Source organism: Antechinus flavipes, chromosome 5 (genome assembly GCF_016432865.1).
Source record: "Antechinus flavipes isolate AdamAnt ecotype Samford, QLD, Australia chromosome 5, AdamAnt_v2, whole genome shotgun sequence".
NCBI lineage: Eukaryota > Metazoa > Chordata > Mammalia > Dasyuromorphia > Dasyuridae > Antechinus > Antechinus flavipes.
Genome location: NC_067402.1, coordinates 291182828 through 291198471, shown reverse-complemented (window position 1 = coordinate 291198471; position 15644 = coordinate 291182828). Strand labels below are relative to the sequence as shown.

The 15644-nt window shown below is 42.8% G+C and overlaps 1 protein-coding gene across 2 annotated transcripts in view; it reads right to left on the bottom strand.

The window, feature by feature from the left end:
- Positions 1-15644, bottom strand: part of SCUBE1 (signal peptide, CUB domain and EGF like domain containing 1) — a 221684-nt gene that overhangs the window by 30890 nt on the left and 175150 nt on the right. For both annotated transcript variants that reach the window (XM_051962306.1, XM_051962305.1), the window contains 4 exons: positions 8778-8894; positions 4298-4420; positions 2916-3035; positions 1180-1272 (listed from right to left, as the gene is read on the bottom strand). In XM_051962306.1, the coding sequence (XP_051818266.1) occupies positions 1180-1272; positions 2916-3035; positions 4298-4420; positions 8778-8894 (453 nt within the window). The remainder of the gene's footprint in view (positions 1-1179; positions 1273-2915; positions 3036-4297; positions 4421-8777; positions 8895-15644) is intronic.

The window sequence follows — 15644 nt, the reverse complement described above, 5'->3', positions numbered from 1 at the left end:
GAAGCTCTTTTTGCCATTTTTAGCCCCAGCTAGGAGAGGGAATGAACAAAGGGAAGAAGTGGTCATCATTCACTTGCCATTAGTTGGTCAAGACATTGCCCTTCTTGATCCAGGTGTATTTCTACCTTTTGCTATGGATGTAGGTTGGAACAAAGAATCACAGAACATAAAACAAGATCAGATCAACTTCATGTAGTCCAAATTCCTCTTCTTACAAATAAGGAAACTAAGTTCCAGAGAGGCCATATCACTTGCCAGAGACAAGTGAATTGGATGAGGAAGGTTTACTATCTCCCGCATGGGATGGGAGATTGAGAGCTGGAAGGGCCTTAGAGACAATCCTGTTTGGTCCTCTCATTTTACAGATGAGGAAACAGAGGCAGGCAGAAATGGTGTGACTTGCCCTGAGTCACATAGCTAATAAAGGGCAAAGGCAGGATTTGAACTGAGCCCTTCTTGCCCTCAAGCCCAGCACTCTGTCCATCACGCTGAGTTGCCTTTCCTGATAACTCTCTTTTCAAAGATTTTTCAAGGAAAAATCTTTTGTTTGTGCTCTAGGCAAATGGCAAGGGCAATTTTAGTGTTTCTTGGGAGTACTCAGAGTTTTCTAGGATTCATTTAAGAGTCTGTGCCAGAGGTGGGGCTTGGACCAAAGTTCTCCTGCTTAAAGCCAGCTCTCTGTCTACTCTATCCACTGCTGCTGAGAAGGGAAGCATCCTGGAATCTTGACCAGAAGTTTAGAACCATGCACTCTTAGGATCTCCCGAAGTAAAGCAGAGAGCAGCAAGATGCACAGTGTATGGAGCCAGCTCTGGAGTTAGGACTGAAGTTCAAGTCAATCTCAGACACTTCCTAGCTGTGTGACTCTGGTAAAGTCACTTCAACCTGTCTGCCTCAGTTTCCTCATTTGGAAAAAGAGCTGGAGAAGGGAATGGCAAACCACTTCAGTATTTGTCAGGAAAATCCCAAATGGTGTCACAGAGAGTCAGATATGACTGAAAACAACTGAAGAACAACAGCTAAAGAAGCTCCTCTTCTCCTATTGGACTGACTGCTTTCCTAACACCCTTTCTGTTCAGTCAGTAGTTGTGGCTTTCAGATCTCCTGCATCTTCCCTGGGACCTGTACAGTGTGAGGCTCTGGGAAGTGCTAGATCAAAGAATAAATGAGAGGAGCTACCTGTACAGCTGGGGACAGTGGAATTGCGTTTCTGCTGTGACTTGCCCTGTTGTCCTGGGACTCCACAGCTCAGTGAGTAGCTGTTCTCCGAATCTGGGAAGAAGAAAAAGAGTGAAAGGCTCCGACAAAATCCTTGGGGATGGGACCCCTTCCCAAAGTCCCTCGAATTAACATCTATCTCCCATTTAAGTAGAACCTGTTGGAGAATGGAATATTAATAATAATAAAGATAACAATACCCCCTAATATGAGGGATGATTGGCCAAAGAGCGTTGAATCTGGGTCCATGTGCATCTATATATAATTATCTCCATATGACTGATTATGTTTACTTTGGACTGGATCTGAGATTTCACTAATTTGGGGGTGGCCTGGGAAGGAACCTCCGCTCCCCTCCACAGATCCACTAGTTATGTGCCATACAAGATCTAGTCTAGGGGAGAGCAATGAAGATGGGCATCCTCAGGATATTTGCTGCCATTTCAGTATCTGTGACCCCAAATGGAGGTCACAGCTAAAAAACAACTGAAGAACACCAACACAAAGAAGCTTCCCTTCTCTTACTGGACCGACTGCTTCCCTCGTGCCCTTTCTGTCCAGTCAATATTTGTGACTGCCAGAACCAGTTTTCCCTGCTGAAGCCAGCTCTCTGTCCACCATGTTCCACTAACTGATTGTGCAATAAGAACTCGCCAGTAACAGAATGACTGACATCGGGACAGCCCTTTTTTGGTGCCTTAAATCCGTACAGCACTTCCGCAACAGAAGCCCCACGGGGCTGGCCATATAAGCATTTTTAATCCCCATTTTACAAGTGAAGATGTAGAAGCTCAGAGAATGAGAGCAAGTGCATTGCCCAGGATCACACAGTTAACAGGCAGCAAGAACTGGGGGCAAATTCAGGTATCTCAAACTCTCAGTTTGGGGCTCTTTCTACTGAACCATAAGAAGGATCCTGTATATCTGCAAACTGCTTCTTTTCTTTTCAAAGACAAACTTTCAATGCCTCCCCACCCAAATGCCCCTGTGATATATTCTGTTGTGTAATGGAAAGAACTGAATTTGTAGTCAGATGGGATCTGGGCTCAAAGCAAAGCCACTTTAGTGACTCTGTCACTCTAGGTTAGTTACTGTTTATGTCTGAGCCTTACCTGAAGAAGGATGGATAATACAATTGGTATGTCTCTAGTTTCCCTCCACTGTTGTGATAATGTATAGAGCATATATTGGAACACCTTATCAATGTAAGCTATTAACCCTATTTCACAGATGGGACAGCTGAGGTTCAAGGAGGTGAAATAGCTCTCCAAAAGATGCCTAAGCGATCAGAGCCAGGCTGAGATTCAAATTTTGATCTCCCAATTAATCCAGTGCATTTTCCACTCTCAGATCCAATCCAATCTAATTATCATTTATTAAGCACCTACTCTGTGTTGACAGTCCAAAAAAAAAAGTCCCTCAGGAGTTTACATTTGCCTGTGGGGGATCTAACACATTGAGATTCATAAAAACATGACTATGTGAAGAAAGCAGAGTGCCAACAACTAAGAGGATCAGAGAAGGCTTCCTGAGGAAGGCTACAGGTCTTAACCCTTGAAAGAGGCCAGGGGTTCTGTCCCATCTTTCTTATGTTTGACTAGAAAAGTGAGAAAATCTCAATTTCTTTGGTTTTAGCCAAAGGAGAGGAATTCCTGTCCCCCCTCCTTGGGGAAGGACATGGTAGCTGCTGGAGTTACCTGGAATAAAGAGTGTGTTGGAAGGGCAGGCCAGGAAGCAGGTCTCCAGGCCTCCGGTCCTGCTGCAGGCCAGCTGGATTCGGGGTGCTGCCTTTGCACCAGGGAGGCATTTCACTGTCTCTGAGGAAGAAGACACAAAGGTCACATACAAGGGCATCCTCCATGATCCTGCAGGGATTCTCCTGGGATCAGAAGGTGAAAGCGCCTGGGGTGGGGGGCGCCGTTCTCAGCACCTACTCCCCACAACCTGGAGGCCACGTCACTTCACTTCACCAATCGTCAGCGCAGGCCCCAAGGGAGGCAGGATGTTCAGAGCTCAGGTGAAGGAAAGAAGACTCCCCAGAAGAGCCATAGCCATGTCCAGATCAGCCTAGACAGACGTTACCTTTAGGTTCATTACAACAGGCACAGAGTGAGGGAGGCAGAGACCTCCTGGTCAGATCATTTCTACCATCTGTAGGACGACATTAACCCATTGTGACTTATCTAGGATGCCAGTGCCAGGATCAGCCATTGAAAACTAGGGCAAGGACTGGAAACATGGGGATTGGTTGAGGGAGCCGGAGTGGGGCCTGGGGGTGAGAAATGTAGGAGATTGTGATTGCTACTTATTAGTATCTACATCATGGAGCAAAGGCCGGGAACATGTCTGTTCTGTCTGGACTGGGCAGAGCTGGAAGCAATGGGTGCCAGCTGGGGAGACAGATTTAACTAAGAATGAACTATTCCAATGAGGTTGAGCCATTCCTGGAGGTGGTGATTTCCCCCTCAATGGGACTCTACAAGTGGAGTCTGTATTGAGCACTTTTGTCAGGGACCTTGCTTAGGCTTACATTGGACTAGATGACCTTGGAGGCTACTTCCAACTTTGAAATCAGAAAAAAAAAAAAAACATTTAAGAGCTGAGATTCTGTAAGAAAACTGAGGGTTCAAAAGAGTTGACAGTTTGTCTAAGATCTTGCAGCAAGTTATGGCAGAACTTGGACTCATGTGAAGAGTTTCTTTGCTACTTTTCCCAGGGCTGCCATCCTCATGGAGGAAGGTCCCTTCTGCCAGGCACTTAGCATTTGAGAGCCAGAGTTAGATGGTGGAGAAGGCCCAGACTCTGGAGTCACAGGATCTCACTTTGAGAACCAGATCTGCTACTTACTCCCAGCAGCATAAGTGTGGAGTCATTTTTCCTTGGATTTTTTTTTTTCTGTAAAATTAGAAGGTTGGGTTAAATGAATCTTTTGATTCTCTAAATCTATGATCCTATGGTCCTGAAACCTTGAATTTGGTCTCCTGCGCTGCAGTTTCCAGACCTTCCACAGTGCTGATCCCCTTCTGTCAGGTCCGAGCCCCCACCACTGCAGATGGGGAAGGAACTGGGACTTACTCACCAACACAATCCTTCTTGTTCCAGTGGAGCTTCCTTCCAGGAGGGCAGGCACACTCGTAGCTGCCCATCGTGTTGATGCACCCATAGTCACAGCTGCCATTATTGATGCTGCACTCATCAACATCTGGAGGCACAGAGGGACAGACCAGACCTGGTGAGGTCAGAGGGCAGGCGAGATGCAAGTGGAAAGAGCATTTTCTGGGAAGGTTCACCAGGAAAAGAGAAGACAGACATCCAGAAATGGAGTCACAGGGGCAGACACCAATCTATAAGGTGGTGTAGAAGAGGTGCACTGGACTTGGGGACAGGAGATGGGGGGCGGGGGATCAAGATCTCTAGGCTTTGCCTTTACTCTTGTGTGTCCCTGGATGGACTGTAAGATCTGGAGGGCAGGAAGGGCCTGTTGTGATTTTGGCTTTGTGTATTCAGAGCCTGGCACCTAGTAGGTACTTAATAAATATTTGTTGAATGTGAATTGTTCCTTACTGTGTAACCTCCTCCTTTCTTTCCCTTAGTTTCTTATCTGAGACTACTGTTGGGCCTGGCTGGGGAGGATGGCGATGATCGCTTGAGATCATGTACGCAAACTCAGCGGCGATGTCAGTCTGCGGTCCTTCATCAGATGAACAGGCTCATGGAGATGTGCTCAAAGGCCTGGCCAATCAGATTCCCACCTAGCTTTGCTGGCTTATTTCATCTGACACTCTTTCCCCAAATCACCCCTTCCAGACAAACTGGCCTAGGAATGAACATTCTCTCGGCTTTCCTAAGGCTGATTGTGCCTTCCAAATACTAGGCCTCTCAGAATACTTTTCCTTCCTCAGAGCCCATCTCAGGCTAACGAGAAGTCTTCCTGGCAAGTTAGTATCCTCTCAAATTACCTTGAACCCACTGAGCTGAGTGCACAGTTCCTGCCCTCCCACCCCAATGGGACAGAAGGTTTTTTTTTTTTTTTTAATAACTTTTTATTGACAGAATCCATGCTAGGGTAATTTTTTTACAACATTATCCTTTGCACTCACTTCTGTTCCAATTTTTCACCTTCCTCCCTCGACCCCCCTCCCCCAGATGGCAAGCAATCCTTTACATGTTGAATAGGTTACAGTATATCCTAGATACCATATATGTTTGCAGAACCGAACAGTTCTCTTGTTGCACAGGGAGAATTGGATTTAGAAGGTATAAATAACCCGGGAAGAAAAACAAAAAATGCAAGCAGTTTATATTCATTTCCCAGTGTTCTTTCTTTGGGTGTAGCTGCTTCGGACAGAAGGTTTTTGAAGGCCAGGAATAATTCATTGTATACTTAGGGCTGATACAGGCAGGACCTCGTATACAAGAGACTTTCAGGACTTCTTGAATCAACTGGACTGGATGCTGATATAACTATCTCTAGACACACAGAATCACTCAGATAACTTCTACAGTCATGAATACCCCAGGGGACAGCCATTCACTGGTAGCTGCTACACTGGTACTGCCACACTTGTAGCCCCACAATCCTAGCAGCTCGCAGTATAAGGAGGCCCAAGAGGCCTTTCACACACCAAATGGCAAGTCTGATCACAGTTTTAGAGCTGGAAGGGACCTCAGAAATGATACCCCTCAGGAGGAAAAAAACCCTGAGGGAAGAAGTGATTTGATTAACTTGGGAGAATGAGGTCAAGACAAAGTCTCCAGCTCTGTCCATTATGGCTAACTGCCTCAACCCTTCAAAGGTTGGGGAGATTTCCCTCTACCCAAGCCTAGGGCTCAGCCCCAGGGAGAGGACAAGAGAATGTCTGAGATGCTCTTTCCCCCATGTCTTCTCCCCGTTTTCAAGTGCACAGCTTCATTTTCTAACTTTCCTCCTTCTTCCCCATTCTGGCTTCAACCAGTACAACTACAATCAAGACTACTTCCCCTCCCCTCCAACCCTGGTTGATTTACCTAAGATGATTTACCACAGCTCTGGCCCTCCTCTCCCAAATATATAGCTTCTCATAATAAACCACACTCTATTATGTTCTATTATAATGATGATTTGATTCAAGCCATTATAGCTTTATATTTTTAAATTATACTATTTCTATATGGTTTAGTCTATAGCATAATTCCCTCTTTTGGGGACTTAAAACTACCCTTTTCAAGTTTTAAGAGAAGTGTCTCTGTTAGAGGAAATTAAAGTTTGGGTAAACAATCCCTTATTCATTCCTGCTATGTTGGAGCCACCATAAAAGGCAGAATAGAGTGATGGGATCCTGGAGATTGACTACAAATCTCAGCTCTGCACTAAAATCTTAGTTTCTTAAAGCTCTCCTTTTGGGGCCTCAGTTTCCCCAACTATAAAACTAAGGGGGTAGGATTTAGATGATTTCTAAATTATTTTCCAACACTTGTGAGTGAGTATTGCAAGGGAAAGAATATTGGCTTGAAAACCACAGAATCACAGGCTCTCACAGTCAAAAGCAATTGTCTGGTTTCATTTTTATCTGAATAGGATTCCATTCTACAAGTTCCCTGACCAATGGCCAGCCAGCTTCTGCTTGGAGACCTTCAGTGACGGAGAAGGTTATTTGGCAGGTTATTTCACTTTGGGGCAGCTCTCATTGTTACATTAGGCTCCAATCTGGCCCTCTGCATCTCTACTCTGCACCCCTACTCCTCCATCAGCCCTCCAAAGATAATGTACATGACAGCCCTATGGATAACTATTGACATCCAGTCTGGTTCCTTAAATAGATCCTCTTTAATCTAAACATCTCAAGTTCCTTCAGTTTATGTGGCTTGCTACATCACCATCAGTATCCTGGTCACCTTTGTCTAGACAGTCTCCATTTTTTCCATGCCTTTCTTAAAAGATGGTACTCAGAATTGTATAGATACAATATTCTAGATGTGGTCTGACCCATCAAAGCCAATCAGCCAAACATTTAGGAAGCACCTACTATGTGCCAGAGACCGCTAAACATACACTGGTGCTAGATACTAAAGGGGGTGGTACTTTGGTGAGGAATGAGACCTTGGGGTAGATCATTAGATCTTCTTTTGGTACCCACTGGTTGGAACCCCTTTGCCTCCTTCCCTTTTCTTTTGTCATTGCCTTCTTCATTCACAACTACCCATATCCATTTCCTCTGTCTCATAATGAGACAGTTGCTATTCTCTATGTCCTTATTCTCTTGTGGATGTATTTTTTCATGTCCCTAGCTCACTGTCTGGTCACAGGCCATTGGAGGCTAACAGAACCTAGATTTTGTCACTGACCAACTTTTCGCTTCAGTGCCCAAGAGCCCTTGCTTGAGCAGGGGACGTGACATAACAGATGCTGGACAGAGCTGGAAGGGTCTCAAGAGATTCCACGGTCCTGATAATGACTAAGGGAGCAGTAGTTACATTGAGAACCCTTAGGATTCCCATGTGTGGATGAGTGAGGGACAATGAGAGGACTGAGCAGGAGGTAAAAGGATCGGGCCATTCAGATTAAATTAGGATGGGTTCTCCTGCCCTAACAAATAAACAAACAAAAAACCTGACTCAGGATTGGCTTTATGTAGTACAAAAGGATCTAGATATGAGCCAAGAGATTTGGGTCTCCTTTAAGTCCTATGTGGCCATGAGAAATATTTTTTAACCCTTATAGGTTTCAATTTCCTCACCTATAAAATGGGGATTAAAATATTTGTTTGATCTACTTTGTAGGATTGTTAGGAGGAAAATACTTTGTAAATCTTAAAGTGCTACTTAAATGAGATATTATTATTATTATTATTATTATTATTATTATTATTATTATTATTATTACTATACCCTTTTCCTTGCCCTTGAGTCCATATTCTTTACAATGCTGCAAGCTTTGAAACTATCACTCTCTCAATTAAAAGTCAAATATCTGTCTGAAAAAAAATGATCTCTATCACAGAGACCTTAGACATCTTAACCCAAAATATGAAACTCTACTGGTGGATTTTTCGGGCTTGTTGTTGGCCAATAAGACAGTTGTTTTGTGTCCAAGAGCCTGTTTTGGGTACTTTCCTGGAGCCTTTCAATTCAATTTGTTCATCTACTTTTGGGTCTGGTCCTGCCACTCAAGTGCTCTTCCCTTTCCCTCTTGCTCCCTTCCCTCAGCACCTTGACTGACATTACCATAAAGGATTCATTAAACAGAATTGTTAGAATTGAAAGGCGACCTTACTTAGAACATAGAACATGGAACAGTAGATTTAGAAAGGGCTTTGGAATGGACAGTGGTGGAACTGAAAGGAAATTTAGGGATTGTTTGGTCTAATATCTTCATTTTACAGATCAAGAGGCTGAGGCTCAGAGAAAGGGAGTGATTTGCCCAATGTTAATTTAATTTCTAATTATTTTTAATTTGTTCTGACATTATTCAATTGCAGCTTAATTTCTTTTCCCCTTGAGGGATCATTGCCCAGTTGCCTACCCTACTTCTGGAAGAATCAGGCCTCCCCCTACCCCCTAAAGAAGGAACAACTTCAAACCTCCGCAGTGGGTCAGGCCATATAGAGTGTAGCCCCGGTGGCACAGGCACTCAAAGCTGCCCGGAGAGTTGATGCAGGTGTGATCGCAGGTCCTCTCGAAGGAACACTCGTCTATGTCTGCAGGAGGAAGGGAGAAAGGTCAGAACTTTATAATCATCTCAGAGTCAGTGGGATGATCAGAGCCCCTGCCTGATGAGGCACCTTCTTTTTCAGGCTTTGTTTGAAGGTTCCCAGTGATGAGGCACCCCGAGGCAGCCCAAAATATTATTGGACAGCTCTCTCAGGCAGTTTCCCTCTTCCATTGAGCTGAAATGTTCTTCCTTCTAACATTTCTTCATTGATCTAATTGTCCTCCATAGGACAACTTCTTAGATACTCAGGTTTTCATCAAGTTTCAGAGTAGGATGGGAATTGAAGGTACCTGGTCTAACCTCTACCTGAGCAGGAATCCTCTCATGGTTAAAGAGCCATCAAACAACAAGCATTTATTAAACACCTACTGTATTCCAGGCACTGTGCTAAGTTCTGGGAATACAAATGCAAAATGAAAAAATCCTTGCCCTTATGGAGCTTACATTCAAATTGGTGAGAAATTATGTACATGCATAAGCATATGCAGAATATGTACAAAATGAATACTGCATAATTTTGGCAGGCACTGGTAGCTGGGAGAACAGGAAAAACTTCATGGTGGGGTTGGAGTTGAGTTTTTAAGGAAATGAGGGATTTCAGGAGGTAGAAATGAGGAAGGAGAGCCTTCCAGCATGGCCAATGCAAAGGCTTGGGGACAGGAGATGGGGTTTTTTTTTAGGGGGCCAACAGAGTGAGACTGCAGACTTGCCCTTTATGGAGATCCCTTCAGCAACTGGGGATTGATTGGAGTAGTGAAAGTGGCCAGCCAAAAAGATGCTGGCTTTAAACTCCTTGAAGAATTCCAGTGACAGAGTCTTGGGCAATCCACTGCATTGCTGAGCATCTCTCAGGGGGAAGTTCTGTCCAGCTGAAATCAGTTTTCTGTACCTCCCACTCTTCCCACCTTGCAATTCCTTCCCACTGGCTTGCATATAGTAGACACCCAAGTATGTTGAATTGGATGTTCAGATGTTCAGAAATTCAGCCACTAGGTGTCAGTGCAGATTGTCAAAAATCAGGCTGCTCATCCAACTTTGGATTTGGAATTGTCCAGATTTCAGACTACTTGCTATGATAATATGCAGAACAATAGATTTGGAACTGGAAAAGACCTTCACACACTTGCAGAATTGGAGAATTGGAAGGAGATGGTCGGTTTTAATTCATGCGCTAAAGGAAGCTCCGCTCCATCAACACACCTGACAAATGGTCCAGACTCTCCTTAAGGAGGATGATCCATCCCTCTGGAGGAAAGTAATTCTACTTGCTGTCTAATAGCTCTCATTGTTCTAAAGTTTCTACTGATATCATATCTAAGATTCCCTCTTTACAATTTCTTCCTACTGCTGCTGATTCTGCCAAAAAGAACAAACTGAATCTCAACTCCATGTAGCATTTCTTCAAATACTTGAAGATAGTTTCCATAATCCTAATCCTTCTCTTCCCCAGGTTAATTATGTCCAGGTTCTTTATCAGATTTTCAATGGTCCTTCACTGTCATGATAGTCTTCTTTTAGACACTAGATTTTCTAGTTTTTAGTTTTATAAAGCCTTGTTACCCAGACCTGAAATATATGCTAAAGATGTGGACTGACAAAGGCAGAGCTCAGTGGGAATATTACCTCCATTTTCCTGGAAGTTCTGTCCATGATTTTATTAGTTTTTGTGCTAGTCACAGCCCACTGCTAACTCATCATATTGAGCTCTTGCTGGCCACCAAAACTCCCAGATCTTTTTCAGAACTACTGATGTCTATCCAGGCCTTCTCCTGTAAAGCTGATTTTTTTTGTACCTAAGTGTAAAAAATTAAAAGCCAGTTTTAGCTTGAGTCAACAAACAAGACTGTATTTGGCTCTGAAGTTATTGCTTGGTGAGTCTTACCTAGTAGCCTGTCAAGATCCTTTTGGAACCTGATTGCCATCTAGTGTATTAGCTTACTCCCTTCCCATTCCCCCCCATACTCAAGCTTTTGTCATTTGCTAATTTGATGAGCATGACATCTGTTCATTTATCTGAGTCATCCATAAAAATGTCAAACAGCAACCTGAGACTAATCCTTGGGGCCTCCTGCCACAAAAACATAAAATCATTAAAATCTGATTTTTGATTCTGGTCATCCCATCAATGCCAAATCCATATGATTGTATTGCTATCTAGTTCAATGTGGTCTGGGGCCACTAATTCCCATATAAGGATCCCTATGGCAGGTGTATATTGGCTTAATTGTCAAATGTCCTGTGACCTGGTTTTGTTGTATTTTTATTTATTTTTTTGAGTAGTTCCCAGTTTGTTAAGTATTCCTCAGTTTAATCTGGATTGGGCCACACTCTGGAGTGTCGTAGACTATGGCTTGTTTGATGTGTCTCATCTGGTTCATATCTCTCTATTTTATCCACAAGAATAGAATGAAATATTTGAATAAAAGTTTTGCTAAGATCTAAGTAAATTCTAACTAAGGCTATTTGTCTTACACATGTCTCTATCATCTACCTACCTAGTTACCCACGTACTTACCTACCTAGCTGACTACCTAGCTACCTACCTAGCTACCTGTCTGTCTATCTGTCTGTCTACTATCTATCTATTTCTCCATCTGTGGAGCAAATTGAAAATCCTCGAGAAGTGCCTTGTCCAGAGTTTTCCCTGGTGGTAAGCAAAGAACTCATTCTTGGTACCATGCCAAATGTCATTTGTTTTAAAGACCATTATTGAGAAAGTTGCAGTATAATGAGAGGTTTTTTGAGTTCTGGTTCTGACGCTCTACCTCTGGGCCTCTGTTTCCCCAACTGTAAAAAGAAGGGGTCGGACTAGATGGTTTTTACAAGCCCTTTCACAATATAAACCTTGGATTTCCGTGAATCCAAAGACATGCTGAGAGTGCAATGTCTAGATTTTGTTTTAAGGAAACGAGTGAGCCAATGCTCCCTTGCTGCCACAAGCTGGCGCTCTTTAGCCATTAATACCAGTTTTGCCCGCTGTCCTGAGGCAGCCCAAGACTGGAAGACACCCCAAGCTGACTGATTGTAGCCCCTTCTTGTTAAAGAGATGTCAAAAAACAGCAGCTGGACAGGAGCCTGATGGCTTCCACCAGAGAATAGCTGGGGGAGAGGGAGGTCAATCCAGTGGTCAAACAGACCCTTTCCTTGTGTCGAGGGCCGTGGGTTGGGCACAGGACAGTGCCTGACCCTAAGGGGCTATTTCTAAGGAGCTTTTCAGTAAGGAGGAAGTTCTGGGTAGTGTGGGTAGGGGATGAGATAGGGCAAGTAATCTCAAGCAATTAAATTCAGTTCATTTCAGTAATGCTTATTAAGTACTTACAGTTCACAGAGCTATGTAATAATATTGTTATGGGATTTAACATATTACAAATTCAATTAAAAATAAAAAATTTTAAAGGAAAAAGCTTTAAGGAAGGAGGGATCTAAGAACTGGGACTTGAAGGAAGAGAAGAATTTCAATAGGTAGAGATGAAGAGGGAATATATTCTAAACATGGGGAGGGTTAGAATAATGCATATAAATAGGGGTTGGCAGAATGAATTCAGAGAATAGCTAGGAGTCTAATTTGGCTAGAACATAAGAGTAGGTTAAATAATATAAAATGAGACTGGATGGAGATAGGATGAATCTAAATTGTGGAGGGCTTTGAACACTAGGAAGATGAAATTGGTAAACAGCTAAAGGTCCCCATTCTTTAAGAGGCTAACATCTCAGAATTGTTGACTAGTGGCCCCTTTTAACCCTGGACCCAGAATCTCTTGCCATCCTAGATGTTGGTGAAAATATTTCTTCCCATTTATTCATTGGAGATCAAAGTTGTTTTTCCCCCCTCCATAAAATAAAAGGAAAATAATGGTAAACCAAAAGCAACAGGATAAAGTAAAACATGAAAATGATGGATTTCTAGAGCATGAAAATCTTCCCATGTCAGTAATGTAAATGTCCTAGGAGCCTCCTAATGCCAGATATACTTGAAAAAGAACGTGCTCTGTAACAAATCTGATGACATATCCCCCTCCTAAGTCAGGGTTCCAATTGAGGAAGAACATGAGTAAAGTAGAGGGCCACTAGGGATTGTCAGTCAGCAGGACTCGGCTTGAGGAAATAATTGGAGGAATTGGAAAGGTTTAGCCTGGAGGTCTGCAGCAGGGATGGGGTGGGGGGGGAAGAAATTAAAACTTTAGTACACTTCTAAAGTGCTGTGACTTTCTGGACTAAGCATTTTTGTAAGAAATGGGCCGTGGTATGAAAAGAACTTTGTAAAATGCCCAGGGCTCTCAGTTATTATTCCTGAGGTAGTGAAAATGAACGAGGGTCTCCTGACAAACTTCAGACCTTCATATAGCAAGAAGGGACTCTATACTATGTAGGCTGACAACTCAGATCACCCCCTGAGCCTGGAGCTAAGTGACAAGGACTTTTAAGTCACTTCTAACCAGCTTCATAGTCACAACTGGAAATTAGATTAGGAGTCATGATAATTGCAGATCCGTAGGCCATCTTTAGATGTGGTGAGCTTTTTCTTCTTAAAACGCAGCCAGGAGATAAAAGTTCAGATCTTTTAATATCTCCAATATAGCCCGGTTAGCTTAGAGACCTATCTCTCTGCTTGGTTCCAAGAGCTCTCTCCAAATGTCTTTAAATCCAAAGGTCTGGTCCTTCAGCCTCTGCCTCTGCTTTCTTCAGCCTCCAGCCAGCTCCAGTCTTCATGTCATTCCGGTGAAATCTCGACTTGTAGCGTCTTCCTCTCTCCGAAGAACACTTCTGCCACCAGCCAGCCAAGTGGAAAATATTCTGCCTTGCCTCGGAGAGAGGGCTTCTGGCGTAACTCTACTGAAATCTGACAGAGCTTCTGTCTGTTTCTTTTATCCAAGAGGGAGGAATTGTGGGATACGAGAGAGAGGGATTATGGGTTTTCTCCCATAGTGCTCTCTGGCCCAACGAGCTTCAAGGGAGGTGTGAACTCATTGAACTTAGTTCTACTTAGTACCTTGTTTCAGGTTCTGCCCAAAACATCTTCTTGTAAGATTAGATCAACTCTAATTAGTTAGCAGTTAGTAAGGATTCCAACATCTCCCCCTTTCTTTTGTTTTAAACATAGGGGGTTTCTGAAGGGGTACACATAAATCCATCAATATGGGCCAGAACTTTGTAACAGATATACATGGTATACATAAATCCATCAATATGGGAGGCATTATACATAATTTACAAAAGCACACAGCAATATAACACAGGCTAGTGGTAATGTAACAAATAACATGAATCAACATGAAAATTTTAACTACTGCAAAAGTCTCATCAACAATCTTTCATCTCAAGAAATCCAATGATTCTTGCAATTGCTTAAAATACATAAGCACATAGTAATATAACACAGGCTAGTAGTAATGTAACAACATAAATCGACCTGAAAATTTACAAATGTCCATAAGTCCTAGAAATAGTCCATAAGGAATCCATTGTCCATTAGTTCATGTGCCAGGAATCTAATAATTCCTGTAAGCTCTGAAGTACTGCAAAAAGTCTCATCAACAATTTTTCATCTCAGGGAACCCAATGATTTCTGAAGATTTTAAGAATCCTTTTGACAGTCTCATTGTCAGCCATCTGATTCTTTCTTCATCTGTGGAAATATAAGCAGATCCTCTTCCCCAAGCACTTAACCTATCTAATTCTCTTCTATTTACCACTTTTGGGATTTCTCCTCATCATCTGGTAATTACATTGGAGCTGTTTGCATTGGATATTGTCTTGTTGTCTTAAAAGGCCTGTATTCTTCCCAACTGTAATCCTGATTGCTTTTCTGTTGGTTGATGACATCAGAGTTCTGAATTTCTAAAGTCTCTCTGGGTGTAACCTCAGCTGCTATCATGCCCCACCTGTCCTTTGATTGATACTTTGGAGCTGGGCCCTGCCTCTCATTCTTCTGGGTCAATATACATTTAGAGGCCCAATGAAAGCCTCGGTTACATTTTGGACATGGGGTTTTGGGTTTTCTCTCACCCTGTCTTCTCACTCTATCTCCATATCTACAATGAGCTCTCAAATGTCCAATTTTTCTGCACTGAAAACATCGACGGGTTTCTCTAGAATTCCTCTGCCAAGAAGGACCTTGTCTTTTCATGTTCATCATAGTCTGGGCATAATAAGCATTTGTGCCCACTGTGGCACAGCATCTAATGATCTCCTCTAAAGAAGCATTTTTGTCTAGCCCCCATATAATTCTCTTGCAAACCTCATTGGCATTTTCCTTAGCCAAATGTCTAGTCATTATTTCTGTGGCTGCATTATTTCCAATGGTTCTTATTACAGCTGTTTGTAAACGTCCCACAAAATCTGCAAAAGGTTCATTGGGACCTTGCTCTATTTTTGTGAAAGCATTATTTCCATCTTTCTGTCCAGGGAGAGAATTCCAAGCTTTTATTGCAGCCTTAGAAATTTGCTCATACACTGTTATGGGATAATAAATCTGTTCTGAACTCTCTGCATACTGACCTTCACCAGCTAGTTGGTCAAAAGCAACTTGTACAATAGCTCCTGTTTGCCTCTTGCATTGGCTTGAATCCTACATAATTCATGAAACTCTGAAAGCCACAATAAATTTTGTCCTGGTTCAAGACATGTTTTAGTGATGGATTTCCAGTCATTCGGGGTTAGGATTTCATAAGACAAATTATCTAGTAACATCTTCACATAAGATGATGTAGCCCATAAAGAGTGCAACCCTTTTTCA